The sequence below is a fragment of the Salvelinus namaycush genome, unplaced genomic scaffold, assembly GCF_016432855.1.
Source record: "Salvelinus namaycush isolate Seneca unplaced genomic scaffold, SaNama_1.0 Scaffold234, whole genome shotgun sequence".
Taxonomy (NCBI): domain Eukaryota; kingdom Metazoa; phylum Chordata; class Actinopteri; order Salmoniformes; family Salmonidae; genus Salvelinus; species Salvelinus namaycush.
Genome location: NW_024059164.1, coordinates 64,055 through 81,691, shown reverse-complemented (window position 1 = coordinate 81,691; position 17,637 = coordinate 64,055). Strand labels below are relative to the sequence as shown.

General features: G+C 43.6%; 1 protein-coding gene across 1 annotated transcript; it reads left to right on the top strand.

Annotated features, from left to right (window-relative positions):
* The first annotated feature begins 8,949 nt into the window (after positions 1 to 8,949).
* On the top strand, positions 8,950 to 17,216 carry LOC120038703 (visual system homeobox 2-like). The gene is made up of 5 exons (XM_038984367.1): positions 8,950 to 9,274; positions 9,566 to 9,650; positions 10,761 to 10,884; positions 15,682 to 15,862; positions 16,831 to 17,216. Exons 1-5 carry the CDS (start codon positions 8,950 to 8,952, stop codon positions 17,214 to 17,216), a joined length of 1,101 nt encoding a protein of 366 aa, XP_038840295.1.
* Positions 17,217 to 17,637: the final 421 nt, after the last annotated feature.

The window sequence follows — 17,637 nt, the reverse complement described above, 5'->3', positions numbered from 1 at the left end:
CCTGTAAAACAAATCTACAGTCTAACCACGTCAACCTGCCTTACCTTCTACATACCCTTAAGAGAAGGTCTCTATTTTACAATTACATATCCAAAATGTATTTTAGACAAAATACTGAATAGGGCTGTCTGGTAACCTCAATACATAGGCAAAGATTTGTAGTTGAACAAGTCATTGCATGTATCGATTTTTTTTTAAACCTAACTTGAGACTTAACTTAAAAACTTGTGACTGGACTTTATGTGCCCTAAGAATGCACGACTTGGACTTGACTCGAGACTCGACCCGTTCTACTTGGGATTCGATTTAAGACTCGACTAACAGTGACTTGGTCCCACCTCTGCTATCCAGATATGGGATTATAATGATGACAGAACTACTTGAGTTTGTATTTTGAATTTCGTGGTCACACATTGAGATTAGTGACCGCACAAGTACGATTTGCCAATGTGTAATTATATTTTGCAAGCTTGTATCATGATGTGCAAAATATTTATCAACGGTCGCAAACAAGTAACCTGACATTTGAATACATTCAATAAGATTTGCAACTATACTTTATTTTCAGAATTATTGCAAGTCAATTTACAAGTATGAATATTCTGCTGTGAGATTTTGAATTTTAGTCGTGCTCAGAGTTCTGTCACTGTTGTCACGTTACCAAGAGATTTGTAAGCTTGTAAAATGTTTTGTAAAATGTTTTGTTCATGCATCTTTTTTTGGTCTTTTTGACCAGCCTTGATTTCAAAGACCATGAACGTTGATTTTTGGTCCGGTCTGAACCAATCACCAACAGACCAGACCAAATCTGAACCAATCATAGACATGTATGTTTCACAAGTTTAGACAGCACAGTAGAGCACAGCAGAGTACATTACAGTACATTACAGTAAAGAAAAGTAGACCATAGTACAGTACACTAGAGCACAGTAGAGTAAAGAAAAGTATAGTGTACTGTACTCTACTTTACTCTAATGTACTCTACTGAAAAAAACTTTTCTGTAGTCTACTCTACTGAATTAAGCTATTCTGTACTGTACTCTACTCTACTGACAAACTATACTGTATTGTACTGTACTCTGCTGTACTCTACTAAATTAAATTATACTGTACCGTACCGTACTGTACTGTACTCTACTGTGTAGAGTAAAAATACTTGAAAGTACTATTTAAGTAGTTTTTTGGGATAGCTGTACTTTACTTTACTATTTAGATTTGACAACTTTTAGTTTTACTTCACAACATTCCTAAAGAAAAATATGTACTTTTTACTCCATACATTTTCCCTGACACACAAAAGTACTCGTTACATTTAGAATGCTTAGCAGGACAGGACAATGGTCTAACTCACACTTATCAAGAGAACATGCCTGGTCATCCCTACTGCCTCTGATCTGGTGGACTCACTAAACAGAGAACATCCCTGGTCATCCCCTGGTTCTACTGTGCTCTAATGTACTGTGATGTTCAAACTTGTGAAACAAAGTGTAACGGTTTTCCTCCTCCTCTTCGTCCGAAGAGGAGTAGGGATTTGACCAAAACGCAGCGTTGTGATACGACATGACTTTTATTTAAACAAGACGAAAACTAAACAAACTTGAGAATTTACAAAATAACAAAACGACGTAGACAGACCTGAACATGGAACTTACATAACTACACGAAGAACTCACGAACAGGAACAGACTACATCAAACGAACGAACAAACGAAACAGTCCCGTGTGGTGCGCAGACACAGACACGGAAGACAATCACCCACAAACAAACAGTGTGAACAGCCAACCTATATATGGTTCTCAATCAGAGGAAAACGTAAAACACCTGTCCCTGATTGAGAACCATATAAGGCTAATTACAAACGACCTAAACATAGAAACACAAAACATAGAATGCCCACCCCAACTCACGCCCTGACCAACTAAACACATACAAAAATAACATAAAACAGGTCAGGAACGTGACAGAACCCCCCCCCCTCAAGGTGCGAACTCCGGACGCACCACCAAAAGTCTAGGGGAGGGTCTGGGTGGGCATCTGTCCACGGTGGCGGCTCAGGCTCTGGGCGTGGTTCCCATCCCACCATAATAAATCCCCGCTTCTTTATCCCCCTCACAATGACCACCCTCCAAATAACCCCACCTAAATTAAGGGGCATCACCAGGATAAGGAGCAGCACCGGAATGAGGGGCAACACCGGAATGAGGGGCAACACCAGAATGAGGGGCAACACCAGAATGACTGGCGGATCCTGGCTGGCTGGCGGATCCTGGCTGGCTGGCTTTGGCGGATCCTGGCTGGCTGGCTCTGGCGGATCCTGGCTGGCTGGCTCTGGCGGATCCTGGCTGGATGATGGCTTAATGCTGGATGACGGCTCTGGCTGGTCATGGCTCGCTGACGGCTCTGGCTGGTCATGGCTCGCTGACGGCTCTGGCTGGTCATGGCTCGCTGACGGCTCTGGCTGGTCATGGCTCGCTGACGGCTCTGGCTGGTCATGGCTCGCTGACGGCTCTGGCTGGTCATGGCTCGCTGACGGCTCTGGCTGGTCATGGCTCGCTGACGGCTCTGGCTGGTCATGGCACGCTGACGGCTCTGGCTGATCCTGTCTGGCGGAAGGCTCTGGCTGATCCTGTCTGGCGGAAGGCTCTGGCTGATCCTGTCTGGCGGAAGGCTCTGGCTGATCCTGTCTGGCGGAAGGCTCTAGCGGCTCCTGTCGGGCGGACGGCTCTAGCGGCTCCTGTCTGGCGGACGGCTCTAGCGGCTCCTGTCTGGCGGACGGCTCTAGCGGCTCCTGTCTGGCGGACGGCTCTGTAGGCTCATGGCAGACGGGCGGCTTTGCAGGCTCATGGCAGACGGGCGGCTTTGAAGGCTCAGTACCGACGGGCGGCTTTGAAGGCTCAATACAGACGGGCAGTTCATGCGGCGCTTGGCAGACGGACAGTTCAGACGGCGTTGGGCAGACGGACAGTTCAGGCGCCGTTGGGCAGACGGGCAGTTCAGGCGCCGCTGGGCAGACGGCAGACTCTGGCCGGCTGAGACGCACTGTAGGCCTAGTGCGTGGTACCGGAACTGGAGGTACCGGGCTAAAGACACGCACCTTCAGGCTAGTGCGGGGAACAACAACAGGGCACACTGGACTCTCAAGGCGTACTATAGGCCTGGTGCGTGGTACCGGCACTGGTGGTACCGGGCTGAGGGCACGCACATCAGGGCGAGTACGGGGAGAAGGAACAGTGCGTACAGGGCTCTGGAGACGCCCTGGAAGCCTGGTGCGTGGTGCCGGAACTGGAGGTACCGGGCTAAGGACACGCACCTTCAGGCTAGTGCGGGGAACAACAACAGGGCACACTGGACTCTCGATGCGCACTATAGGCCTGGTGCGTGGTACCGGAACTGGAGGTACCGGGCTGAGGGCACGCACCTCAGGGCGAGTGCGGGGAGAAGGAACAGTGCGCACAGGGCTCTGGAGACGCACAGGAGGCTTGGTGCGTGGTGTCGGGACTGGTGGTACTGGGCTGGAGACACGCACCATAGGGCTAGTGCGTGGAGGAGGAACAGGGCTCTGGAGACGCACTGGAAGCCTGGTGCGTGGTGTAGGCACTGGCCTGGAGCGGGGAGGTGGCGCCGGAAATACCGGACCGTGCAGGCGTACTGGCTCCCTTGAGCACTGAGCCTGCCCAACCTTACCTGGTTGTATGCTCCCCGTCGCCCAACCAGTGCGGGGAGGTGGAATAACCCGCACCGGGCTATGTAGGCGAACCGGGGACACCATGCGTAAGGCTGGTGCCATGTAAGCCGGCCCGAGGAGACGCACTGGTGGCCAGATGCGTTGGGCCGGCTTCATGACATCCGGCTCAACGCTCAATCTAGCCCGGCCGATACGTGGAGCTGGAATGTACCGAACCGGGCTATGCACACGTACAGGAGACACCATGCGCTCTACTGCGTAACACGGTGTCTGCCCGTACTCTCGCTCTCCACGGTAAGTACAGGGAGTGGGCGCAGGTCTCCTACCTGACTTCGCCACTCTCCCTTTAAGCCCCCCCCCAAGAAATTTTTGGGGTTTACTCACAGGCTTTTCGGGTCTCCAGCCACATCTCCTTGCTGCCTCCTCAAACCACCGCTCCTGGGCTTTAGCTGCCTCCCTCTCTTCAACAGAGCGGCGATATTCCCCTGTCTGAGCCCAGGGTCCTTTTCCGTCCAATATTTCCTCCCATGTCCACGAGTCCTGGTTTCTTTGTTGCGCTCTCCCACGCCGCTTGGTCTTTGGTTGGCGGGTGATTCTGTAACGGTTTTCCTCCTCCTCTTCATCCGAAGAGGAGGAGTAGGGATTTGACCAAAACGCAGCGTTGTGATACGACATTACTTTTATTTAAACAAGACGAAAACTAAACAAACTTGAGAATTTACAAAATAACAAAACGACGTAGACAGACCTGAACATGGAACTTACATAACTACACGAAGAACTCACGAACAGGAACAGACTACATCAAACGAACGAACAAACAAACAAAACAGTCCCGTGTGGTGCACAGACACGGAAGACAATCACCCACAAACAAACAGTGTGAACAGCCAACCTATATATGGTTCTCAATCAGAGGAAAACGTAAAACACCTGTCCCTGATTGAGAACCATATAAGGCTAATTACAAACGACCTAAACATAGAAACACAAAACATAGAATGCCCACCCCAACTCACGCCCTGACCAACTAAACACATACAAAAATAACATAAAACAGGTCAGGAACGTGACACAAAGCCTAGACGTCTATGATTAGTTTAGATTTGGATCTTGTCCACACCAACCAAATTTGTACTTGTTTGGGTGGAGCTCATTAGAATAATGCCCAGCATTCTTTGCAAGTGTTTGTTTTTAACATTTACATTTTGGTCATTCAGCAAATGCTCTCATCCAGAGTGATTTATAGTCAGTGCATTCAACTAAGGTAGAGAAACAACAACATATTACAGTCATGGCAAGAACAAAAAAATCTGTTACTCAGAATGTTTTTTGTTGTTGAAGTGGTCTGTTGATTTAGTCTGTATTTTGCAGAACTTTAAACATCATCGCTGGCCGTTTTAAAACGTTTGAATGGCTAACATAAAGTGCATGTGACAGATGGGAGCAACAATACAGATCTTGTTGGAGTCTTCACGTGGCTCCTCTTTCCTATTAAGAGATGTGTAAATTATTATTCTGATATAGTTCATAAAGAATGTATACCACTGGAAATTTGGCCATAGAATATGACCGAAAAATACATATTTTCAAATGTCTGTAAATGACATATTTTCAATGTCCGGAAAATACATATTTTCGAAGGCCAGAAAATATGTATTTTTACCTTTCATTCAGCACCTAAAATGCACCTGATTTCAACTTCCGGAAAATACGTATTTTCAACTTCTTATAACCTTTCATTCAGTACCTGAAATGCACGTGATGTCAACATCTGGTATCATATGTATTTTCAATGTCATTTTGCTTTCTGGGATGGTGAAAAAGAGTAGCCTATAGCCTAGTATAAAACATACCTTATGACCTGTATTCTGTTGGTATTGAAATGCCTGTGGATTGTAACAGGTTTTCATGTCTCCAAATAGTTTAAAACCATAGCTCGGATCAAACGGGATTCTCATTAAGTATCTTTCTTCATTATGCATTTGTGTGCAAGCGCGCGTGAATAGGATTCTGGCAGCAATTTACAATATTTTCCACCTTATGTGCACAGCTGTTTCCTGAATGCTGAGGCAAATAGTGTCGCGCAATGCGCACACTGCGTGGTTTGGTGATGCAGCGGCAGCAGCCCACCATCACAACATCCGACACGCGCGGTTCTAGATTGACAGCCTGACGCGTGACCTGCGACGCCAAACGGGTCCAGGATAAATCACGGATTTATTTATGCATTGCCACATGGCACTTTGATAAGGTCGGTGTTATCTCCTGCCTCCATCGAAGGCGTCTGCTCATTTCCATAAATTGTATCTGTCCTCGACATAATTACGTGTCCAGATGTCCAAAAGTGTGCCAGAAATGATCTCTGAGCGAATCAAACTCCGCCTTAATTGAATAATAGCGGATTAGAAAGGATTAGTTATGTAAAATTAAATGAGGGGTTATTTCCCACTCTTACCGAGCAAATCAAATGGGGGTTTTAATTTTCGCTAAATATCTCCTCCATTTTAAACGACAAAACGGTTACAAAACATATATTATCATGAGAAGGAGGTGAGGTGAATGGAATAAAACTCAAGATATCGTTGACTTGATAATAAAACCTGTAACCTTTTAGGGTGTCTTTGTTTGACCATGCTGTCAAAGGTCGTCAGCATCATTTTCGAAATGGGATTGGATTTTCTCATATCAACATCATTCTTTCTTTATTCATTCATACACCCCATAGTCCTATAGGTATAGTGATGTGGTGAAATATCGTCAACATCTCTCAATAAGAAAAACAGCAGGTTCATTTAAGAATTTCCTTCATTATTTGTGGTAATTGTAGAGTATTACTGTAAAGTCAGTTTTTTTTAAACAGTTGTTTATGTGTGTGTGTGTGTGTGTCCTAAATACTCTCAACTGGCACGTTGTACTCTTAATCATGTGACCTGTCAATACAAATGGTCAACATCAACAGATGCGCAGACTGACGCATTCGGAACACCGAAGACAAAACATTTAGTATGCAAAACGAATTACCATATGCAAATCGCTCGCCTAGCCACATGATTAGACGTTAAGGATGAATGTTTATTGAGCCCCTTTTAACAAATAAATGAGTTAGTCTGTATACTGGCTATAAACTGTTTGAATTGGGACCTGTCATTTTAGTTCTAGTGGTGTTTTTGGAATTAAGAACTATACGTTTTTTTTATTCTTTATTTGATAGGCTAAATCAGTGGTTGGCCAATTAATTAATTAATTAATCAAGATGAAAGAATGTGCATTTTCATCATCTTCTTAGTCGGATTAAGGTCAAATAGCCTATATAAGATCCAGTCAAATTATACCTACAAATCGAAACACAACAAGACACAAAAAAAACACTGCAATTATGACAGACATAACGAAATGTAGCCTTACAATTATTAAATGTTGTATTGCTGAATAATAATAATAATAATAGCAATAATAACATGTTTTTTCCTTGATTGTTTTTTCTTGCTTACTAGAGAAAATACCAAATATACAATACAACCATAGATTAGTGTATTGGTCATTATCCAGTTTCAATATTGTGTAACATTGTGTCATATTTTGTTCTATATTACTGACACGGGGACGATGTGATTTTCAGAGCCAGTCAGGCAGAGACCAAACCATGTCCAAATTAAACAGTTTTGCCTCGAGTCGAGGGTTTTATCCGGCTGATTGGATACTTTACGACTCGATGGCTGCGGGATTAAGGCCCTGAAATCATCGAGACAGGGATAGACAGATGGAGAACCCGGGCTACAGTGAAAGTAATACCCCGACCATGTTTGTATTGATTGATTTATTGATTAAAGGTTTTACTCAATCCGTTAAAAATACTCTCCCTTGTTGCGGCCATTTATTGTGTGCGTTCAGGGTTCAGTTGAACGGTCATGATTGGACAGCGAGAGTCATTTGTAGGGAATTGTTTGTCATGTATCTTTGAGATTAAATTATATTGAATATCAATTCATCCCTGAGAGAAACCTGAAACAATTAGATGGAAATGAAGTAGACTACAATTCAAATGGATGTTTGGATAGCCTATATCGCTTGCCTGACAACTCAATGAAGTCAATGAAGTCCTTTGTGGTGATGTCAAAATTAGGGGGTATTGTACAAAACAAAGTAATCAGTGATTGGATCATCTCTAACCAATTAGAGTATCAAAGACAAAGACTAAGTTTCAAACCGCATGTGTTCTGGCTCTGGCCCAACCCCATCGGTTAACTGGGACCAATCAGACCATCTAGAATGTATTTCCATTCTAGAAGTCGTCAGGGAGGTAGGATACTCAGATCCAGACTCATTGTGGTGAAGTAACTAACATCCGTGGGCGTGGCATAGCGTTTGGCCAGAGCAAGGAGTTTGGGTAGACAGGCAACTATATCGCAGCATTAAAAAAAAGTTATGGTTTACCTTCTTATTAATTGATGTGGTTCATAATTGGATACTTGATATAGTTTACACTGAACTCATCCCCTCAAGTGTCATCTCGTGTAAAAGTATGATTCATTGTTAGCCTACTTTACCAAATGCATACATGCATATAATCCATCATTTCGTTAGACTCGGACAGAAAACATAACAATGTTGAAGGATGTATAGATGTTCAACTCAGTTGAACAGAAGAAACCACTTAATAACTTCAAATATAGAAGAAGCCTATATGTCAATATGTCTATATGTAACTTCCAATATAGAAGAAGCCTATATGTCAAGAGAAAAGTACATTATTTTGTGAACCACAGTGAAGGCGGCAAAAAAAATAATAATCCTGCATTCTGATTAATGTCACAAATTCTGGACCGTTTGCAGTAACATAGTTTTATGGTGGGCTAATAAACCCTGTTGTCTGGAAATACCTTGTCTAAACAGAACCCAAGTTTTAAAATGTATTTTAATTTTAATCGATCTGCCATCACGAACGAATCTTTCGACCCCTGTGTTCTGTCGGCGTTAAATTCTCTCTGTGGTGATTGGCTGAGAGAAACGAGGAACCTGTTGGATAAAAAAATAAAAAATAATCAGAGCGCGAAAACACAACTGGTGATTACACGAGCGACTGGCTCGTGCAGGGCGGGAACACCAATCAGGGAATACCATCAGAGAGAACAGACGTCATAACGGGAGAAAAGAAGGTGACGGTTCTTTTCAGACTTTTTTGAATAGACCGAAAGGGGGAAAAAAGTATTCGCCTCTAAACCTAGTGGGATCCGAACTCCAGCACCAACCGTCAATGAAAATGCGTTTGACAACGACGCACAAGTGCACAGGATTCGGAATCCAGGAGATTCTGGGCTTGAATAAGGAGACGCCCGCGGTTACGCGGCGTCCATTGGAATCTCTGCCGCACAGTGCGCACCTTCTGGCGGCTAGATCGGTTTTGGACTCGGCGGGAGTCGGGATTGGGATGGGAATTATTGGTCCAGGAGGAGGAATTCATTCGTTTTACAGCCAGCCTGCCTTTCTGGAGGTGTTACAGGAGGCGCAGAGTGTTCACCTTCAGCCACTCAACAGGGCCAGGGCAATGGGACAGCTTGATGCGCACCACTCCGCAAGCTGCTCTGGTAAATGTGTAAACGTATAGGCCTATACATTATAAAAGTATATATATTTTAAGTAGACAATAAGCAATTAATTTGACATAGATTTCTTTATTTTAATTTTAATGTTTATGTTTTTATCTTCAAAACATTGAAAATTGCATTTTGGTCTTAACGATTGCAAATTCTCTTATCCTGTTTTTGCATATATTTCTACACTGTACGATAACAGTTAATAAGTATTACATTGTAATGGTATTTGCAATAGACCTGTGATTATTCATATAATGATAAACTATGGCTATTTATTTACAGATTCAGATGACATATCCTCCAGTGAAAAGACATTTTCCAAATCATCGATGAACCAAAACAAGAAAAGAAAGAAGAGACGACACAGGTAAAACTCTAATGGCTATAACTAATATTTATCGCACTGTCTTTGAATTGGAGTATATGCCATTGAGGCATACATAAGTAAACAAAATGCCGTGAGAACTTGTTTGTGAAGCATTTGGAAAGCGACATTTTCTAATTAATTTAGCCTACAATATTACTCAATTTGATAAGAACATGTATTTGAACGAAAACGCTTAAATAAGCAAATAATTATCAAGTATGAATTTAAATAGATTTCTTAAATTATTTGAATGCCTCGAAAATAAAGACCGGATGGTTTATAGCCTATCTTATATTTCAGTACATATTTTGCAATAAGAGACGGCTTTATTTTATATACATATATATATATTAGACTAATTAGTCAAGAGGTGGACATTTTCGATACAGTTGTCTATTGCAACAAACAAACAAAAGTAGAGTAACCCTTACTTCTTTGGATAACAGTATTCAACATAGGATAGCCTACAAGGTGTCAATATTTCTGATGCTGTATATTCTACAAGTAGCCTACGTCAAGCAAATAAATCATGCTTTAAAATAATGATGTGTAAATTATGTCCTGATAATGTCATTTATTTATGGAACTTATTCAAATTTCATTTATTTCTTCTAAATCAACATTTTCATTTTGGAATTATTAAATAATTTTGTTTTGTGCCCACTGCCATATGAACCAAACAAGCTAAATGTCATGCTTATCCATTTATATATATATATATATATATATATATATATATATATATATATATATATATATATATATATATATAATATATATATATAATATATAACTGTTATTAGCCTAGATTTGATTCAAAGTAGAAAGTGTGTGGTGCTTGATGTACACAGCACTCATGAAATAGATATATTTAAGGACAAATGTGTAAAAACAAAGAAATCTGTACTGTATATATTATTTTTATTTGAACCTTTATTTATGCAGGAAGTCCCATTGAGATCAGAATAATACCTCTTTTACAAGGGAGACCAGTTTTTATGGACTTGACACTTGAAGGCACAATTCAACTCAATAATTTTCTATGCACAATTTTGTCACTAAAAATAACTTTGTTTGTGTATGTGTTTCCCTTTCTAATGTTTCTGTCAGGACTATATTCACGTCAGATCAGCTGGATGAGTTGGAGAAGGCTTTCAACGAGGCCCACTACCCTGATGTCTACGCCAGAGAGATGCTCTCCATGAAGACTGAACTTCCAGAGGACAGGATACAGGTACATAACATACTGTATCCTGGCGATGTGTGTGTGGTGTGTGTGTGTTCATGCATGTATGTGTTTGTGTCAGTGTGTTTGTGTGTATGTTTGTGTGTGTTTTTGTGTGTGTGCGTGCCTGCATGTATGTGTTTGTGTGTGTGTGTGTGTGTGTGCCTGCATGCTCGCGCATGAGTATGTATCCCCCATATACCTGCCAAACACACACACACACACACACACACACACACACACACACACACACACACACACACACACACACACACACACACACACACACACACACACATCATCATCATCACCATACCCTCTCTGCTCAGTTAACACCCAATTTCCTCTTCTAGCTTGGCACCATTCCCCCTGGGATTCAGTCACTCAGTCATCCATCCATCCAGGCAGGCAGAGAGATGCTTACCATTTACACTATACAAGCAGCACTCTCCTCGCCACACTAGCCTCGCCCTCATGTGGGTGCTAACAAGCTAGCAAGAAAGCTAGATAGTGCTACGTATCAACATTGTCAGCCAATCCAGTAAAGGGGTGATCTTCGATAAGTCACTTGCGTCGAGATATCGTGGAGGATTTGAATAATTAAAAAAACATTTTTTTGGGGGGGGTATATTTGTTCTGTTACACAAGTGTTTCTTGCACATCACAACTCCCCCTGAGACACCGGCAGAGAGTGGGGACACGGCCAGGGTCACCATGGTACAGCGCCCCCTGGAGCAATTATCTTTAAGTGCCTTACTCAAGGGCACAGTGACAGATTTTTCACCTTGTCGTCTCCGGTATTTGAACCAGTAACCTTTCAGTTACTGGCCCAACGCTCCACCCTCGAGGCTACCTGCTACCCTTATTTTTTTTTTATTTTTTTTAGAATTATTATTATACATAAAAAAAAAAAAACTTTAGTCCTGCCTTGTTCAGCTCCCACGGCCATGCTGACATCCCTCAACAGTCCCCCCGTCCACTCCTCTTCTCTCTCTTTCCTTTCATTGAACGTGAATGGCTTCCGATGTTTCACCACACTGTGCTGCTTCCTAGTATCAATGCACGGTTAGGCACAAGGCGTGGTGTGAGCCAGAAATGAAATGATAACTACAGTGAAATTAATTAGCTTGGGTCAATGGCAGGGCTCTCCTGGGCTCTAGCTCTCTAATTTCCCTGGTGATATTTGAGCGGCTGTCGTCCATCGATTGATTGGCTCTGAAAATGTACGTATTTTTCAATCAGCCTCCATGCGCCCCTAGGGTCGCCCTCCTGTCCTTTACTTTCTCAGCTCAGCTGCTTCACGCACACACACACACACACACACACACACACACACACACACACACACACACACACACACACACACACACACACACACACACACACACACACACACACATACCTCTGCTCTCTGCTGAGCCCTGGAAGTAATTTATCATCACCAGACCTATCTCCAAAAGATAGGGGCTATCTGTCCTCCTCTGTCCTCCTTTTCCTGTAGTCCACAATCATCTCCTTAGTCTTGGTTACTTTGAGGGATAGGTTGTTATTCTGGCACCACCCGGCCAGGTCTCTGACCTCCTCACTATAGGCTGTCTCGTCATTGTCGGTGATCAGACCAACCACTGTTGTGTCGTCTGCAAACTTAATGATGGTGTTGGAGTCGTGCCTGGCCACGCACTTGTGGGTGAACAGGGAGTACAGGAGGGGACTGAGCACGCACCCCTGAGGGTCTCCAGTGTTGAGGATCAGTGTGGCAGATGTGTTGCTACCTACCCTAACCACCTGGGGGCGACCTGTCAGGAAGTCCAGGATCCAGTTGCAGAGGGAGGTGTTTAGTCCCAGGATCATTAGCTTAGTGATGAGCTTTGAGGGTACTATGGTGTTGAATGCTGAGCTGTAGTCAATGAATAGCATTCTCACGTAGGTGTTCATTTTGTTCAGGTGGGAAAGGGCAGTGTGGAGTGCAATAGAGATTGCATCATCTGTGGATCTGTTTGGGCGGAATGCAAATTGGAGTGAGTTTCTGGGATAATGGTGTTGATGTGAGCCATTACCAGCCTTTCAAAGCACTTTATGGCTACCGAAGTGAGTTCTACGGGTCTGTAGTCATTTAGGCAGGTTTTCTTAGTGTTCTTGGGCACAGGGACTATGGTGGTCTGCTTGAAACATGTTGGTATTACAGACTCAATCAGGGACATGTTGAAAATGTCAGTGAAGACACCTACCAGTTGGTCAGCACATGCCCAGAGCACACGTCCTGGTAATCCATCTGGCCCCGCGGCTTTGTGAATGTTGACCTGTTTAAAGGTCTTACTCACGTCGGCTACGGAGAGCAAGATCACACAGTCGTCTGGAACAGCTGATGCTCTCATGCATGCCTCAGTGTTGCTTGCCTCGAAGCGAGCAAATAAGTGATTTTGCTCGTCTGGTAGGCTCGTGTCACTGGGCAGCTCGCGGCTGTGTAGTCTGTAATAGTTTGCAAGCCCTGCCACATAAGACTAAGGGTCGAAGCCGGTGTAGTACGATTCAATCTTAGCCCTGTATTGGCACTTTGCCTGTTTGATGGTTCGTTGGAGGGCATAGCAGGATTTCTTATAAGCTTCCAGGTTAGAGTCCCGCACCTTGAAAGCGGCAGCTCTACCCTTTAGCTCAGTGCGAATGTTGCCTGTAATTCATGGCTTCTGGTTGGGGTATGTACGTACAGTCACTGTGGGGACGACGTCCTCGATGCACTTATTGATAAACCCAGTGACTGATGTGGTTTACTCCTCAATGCAATCTGAAGAATTCCGGAACATGTTCCAGTCTGTGATAGCAAAGCAGTCCTGTAGTTTAGCATCTGCTTCATCTGACCACTTTTTTATAGACCGAGTCACTGGTGCTTCCTGCTTTCGTTTTTGCTTGTAAGTAGGAATCAGGAGGATAGAGTTGTGGTCGGATTTACCAAATGGAGGGTGAGGGAGAGCTTTGTACGCGTCTCTGTGTGTGGAGTACAGGTGATCTAGATTTTTTTTGTCCCTCTGGTTGCGCATTTAACATGTTGATAGAGATTAGGTAAAACTTATATAAGTTTCCTTGCATTTATGTCTCCGGCCACTAGGAGGGCCGCCTCTGGGTGAGCGGTTTCCTGTTTGCTTATTTCCTTATACAGCTGACTGAGTACGGTTCCAGCATCCGTCTGTGGTGGTAAATAAACAGCCACGAAAAGTATAGATGAAAACTCTCTTGGCAAATAGTGTGGTCTACAGCTTATCATAAGATACTCTACTTCAGGCGAGCAAAATCTAGAGACTTCCTTAGATTTCGTGCACCAGCTGTTGTTTACAAATATGCACGGACTACTGTGCATATAGATACTTTGGTACCTGTTTCCTCCAGCATTTCACAGGGTCCTTTGCTGTTGTTCTGGGATTGATTTGCACTTTTCGCACCAAAGTACCTTCATCTCTAGGAGACAGAACGTGTCTCCTTCCTGAGCGGTATGACGGCTGCGTGGTCCCATGGTGTTTATACTTGCATACTATTGATTTTTTCCCATGATGTCAAGCAAAGAGGCACTGAGTTTGAAGGTAGGCCTTGAAATACATCCACAGGTACACCTCCAATTGACTCAAATTATGTCAATCCGCCTATCAGAAGCTTCTAAAGCCATGACATCATTTTATGGAATTGTCCAAGCTGTTTATAGGCACAGTCAACTTAGTGTATGTAAACTTCTGACCCACTGGAATTGTGATACAGTGAATTAGAAGTGAAATAATCTGTCTGTAAACAATTGTTGGAAAAATTACTTGTGTCATGCACAAAGTAGATGTCCTAACCGATTTGCCAAAACTATAGTTTGTTAACAAGAAATTTGTGGAGTAGTTTAAAAACGAGTTTTAATGACTCCAACCTAAGTGTATGTAAACTTCCGACTTCAACTGTATGTATTGTTATGTAGGCTACGTGTGCCTTTTTTAAAATGTATGTAGTTCTGTCTTTGAGCTGTTCTTGTCTAAAGATGTTCTGTATTATGTCATTCTGTATTGTGTTTTGTGTGGACCCCAGGAAGAGTAGCTGCTGCTTTTGCAACAGCAAATGGGGATCCTAATATAATACCAAATACATTTGGTGGTTGCTATGTCAATTTGTTGTTTATGACTTATGCATGTTGCACTGTCCATATAATTAGGCTGATCATGTATTTTTACTTGTGTGTTAATATTATATTGAATGACATCCACGAGGAAAGCCCATAAAATTGTCAGAGACTCCAGTCACCCAAGTTATAGACTCTGGTACCGCACGGCAAGCGGTACCAGAGCTCCAAGTTTAGGACCAAGAGTCTCCTCAACAGCTTCTACCCCCAAGCCATAAGACTGCTGAACAATTAATAAAATCACCACTGGACAATTTATATTGACCCCCCCCCCCCCCTCCCTTTTGTACACTGCTGCTACTCGCTGTTTGTTTATTACCTATGCATAGTCACTTCACCCCCACCTACATGTACGAATTACCTCAACTAACCTGTACCCCTGCACACTGACTCGGTACCGGTACGCCCTGTATATAACCTCATTAGTTATTCTTATTGTGTTACTTTTTATTATTACTTTTTACTTTAGGTCTATTTGGTAAATATTTTCTTAACTCTTCTTGTACTGCACTGTTGGTTTAAGGGCTTGTAAGTAAGCATTTCACGGTAAAGTCTACACATGTTGTATTCGGCGCATGTGACAAATAAGGTTTGATTTGATGTCTCTGCATATGTACCAAGATGTTAAAATAAACCTAAACTTACATCCTCTGTCCCTGCAGGTTTGGTTTCAGAACCGCCGTGCCAAGTGGAGGAAGAGGGAGAAGTGTTGGGGTCACAGCAGTGTGATGGCGGAGTACGGCCTGTACGGTGCCATGGTCCGCCACTCCATCCCTCTGCCGGAGTCCATCCTCAAGTCAGCCAAGGACGGTATCATGGACTCCTGTGCCCCATGGCTACTTGGTAAGGTACTGCGTTAATGTGTGTTAGTGGGGTGGGTGGAGTGTGTGTGTGTGTGTATCCACAGTACGCTGTCACTGTCTCATTGATCTATGCTACTCAATGGACAGACAGGACAGGCAGAGATGTTAATTCAATCTGATAAAGTAGGATTATCACGTTATTGATTAACACCCATCACTGACACTTTTATCAACTCCCGACAAGCCCTGGGATGAAGTGTGACATTGAGATCATGGCCCCGCTGATAAAAATAAAAACCTTTGATGTAGTTAGTGCAGTATGTACGACTGAGAACGGTAAGGTGGACGGTTTGCTTTACCTAACTATCAGGTATCAAGGTAAGACCCAGATGCAGACCGTGTCAAAGTAACACTGTTTATTACAGCAACAGGGGCAAAGGTACAGGACGGCAGGCAGGCTCAGGGTCAGGCAGAGTGGTCAGGCGGGTACAGGGTCAGGGACAGGCAAGGGTCAAAAACCAGGAGGACGAGAAAAAGAGAGACGGGAAAAGCAGGAGCTGATACAAAGAGCGCTGGTTGGCTTGACAAACAAGACGAACTGGCAACAGACAGAGAACACAGGTATAAACAGGTATAAATACACAAGGGATAATGGGGAAGATGGGCGACACCTGGAGTGGGGGTGGAGACAATCACAAAGACAGGTGAAACAGATCAGGGTGTGACACCTAATCACATACCATAGTTCAACGAGCAGTTTAAACCTCTCTGAACTGTTAGTGAAGGTGCCTTTGTCATGTTGCCTTCCTCACCATGCTGACCATGGTGGAGGTCAGAAACAATAACTGACCAAGACCTTCTACCACCTGCCAGCTACAGCTCAGTACAAGGTTTAGTTTCCTAGTACTGTAGCGCCACTGTTTTTAGACGTGTGTGTGTGTGTCTTCAAGTGGGATGTGTTCTCACTCTGTTGCTAACCGGAATACCAACGATTCCTTTTCCTTCCAGGTATGCACAAGAAGTCCATAGATACCCCTGTTCCGACCTCTCCAGTAAAACTGGAAGCTCCCCTCTCCAAACTTCCTGCCAGGGAACGAGAGAGGGAGAGAGTGGTGGAGCGAAAGGTGGAGGAAGTGGAAGAGGAGGAGAGGAGAGAGAATACCAGATCGCCCGTATCCAAAGAGGAACTGCGAGAGAATAGCATCGCTGCACTCAGGGCTAAAGCTCTGGAACACAGCGCTAAGATGCTAGGGACACATCCTGGTGGCGGACCACTGGGGACAGTTTCAGGGGATGTACCAGGGGGGGCAGAGACAGCCGATGGAGACAGAGGACAAACAGACAGAAGGACAGTTGAAGCCCGCAGAGAAGATAGAGCCCAGTCACTGATATGAATGCATTCTTCTAAAGACTATGCTAGGGCCTGTTGATGCCCTCTCTGTAAAGAACACTGTTGACATATTCCTGACATCCATACTATTATAAACAAGATAGTATTAGTCACAATACACATTATTCTTTCTAGCTAAAAAAGCTTCATAATGTTCCTAGGACAACAATACTGGATATCGTCAACCTCCCAAGCTTTCTGTCATTGGGATTCATTTTGTCCAGATCAAATTTTCAATCGTGGGAATTCCAACTCAGTAAACTGGTACAACTATACCCTGGCCTATAACTGTCTACTTTGTTGTAATCTGGCAGCTATTTGGCAGCTTGCTATTGTACAACTTTAAGAAGAATTAACTATTTGGTGACATGGGATCAGTCTTTACATATGTACTGGCCCATATTTTTTTGCTCCAAGGTAATAGT

Excerpts from the sequence above, each read along its gene's own strand:
- LOC120038703 (XM_038984367.1), top strand. The coding sequence starts at position 8,950 with ATGCGTTTGACAACGACGCACAAGTGCACAGGATTCGGAATCCAGGAG. Across the intron at positions 9,275-9,565 it reads CCACTCCGCAAGCTGCTCTG|ATTCAGATGACATATCCTCC; the intron begins GTAAATGTGTAA and ends ATTTATTTACAG. Across the intron at positions 9,651-10,760 it reads AGAAAGAAGAGACGACACAG|GACTATATTCACGTCAGATC; the intron begins GTAAAACTCTAA and ends TGTTTCTGTCAG.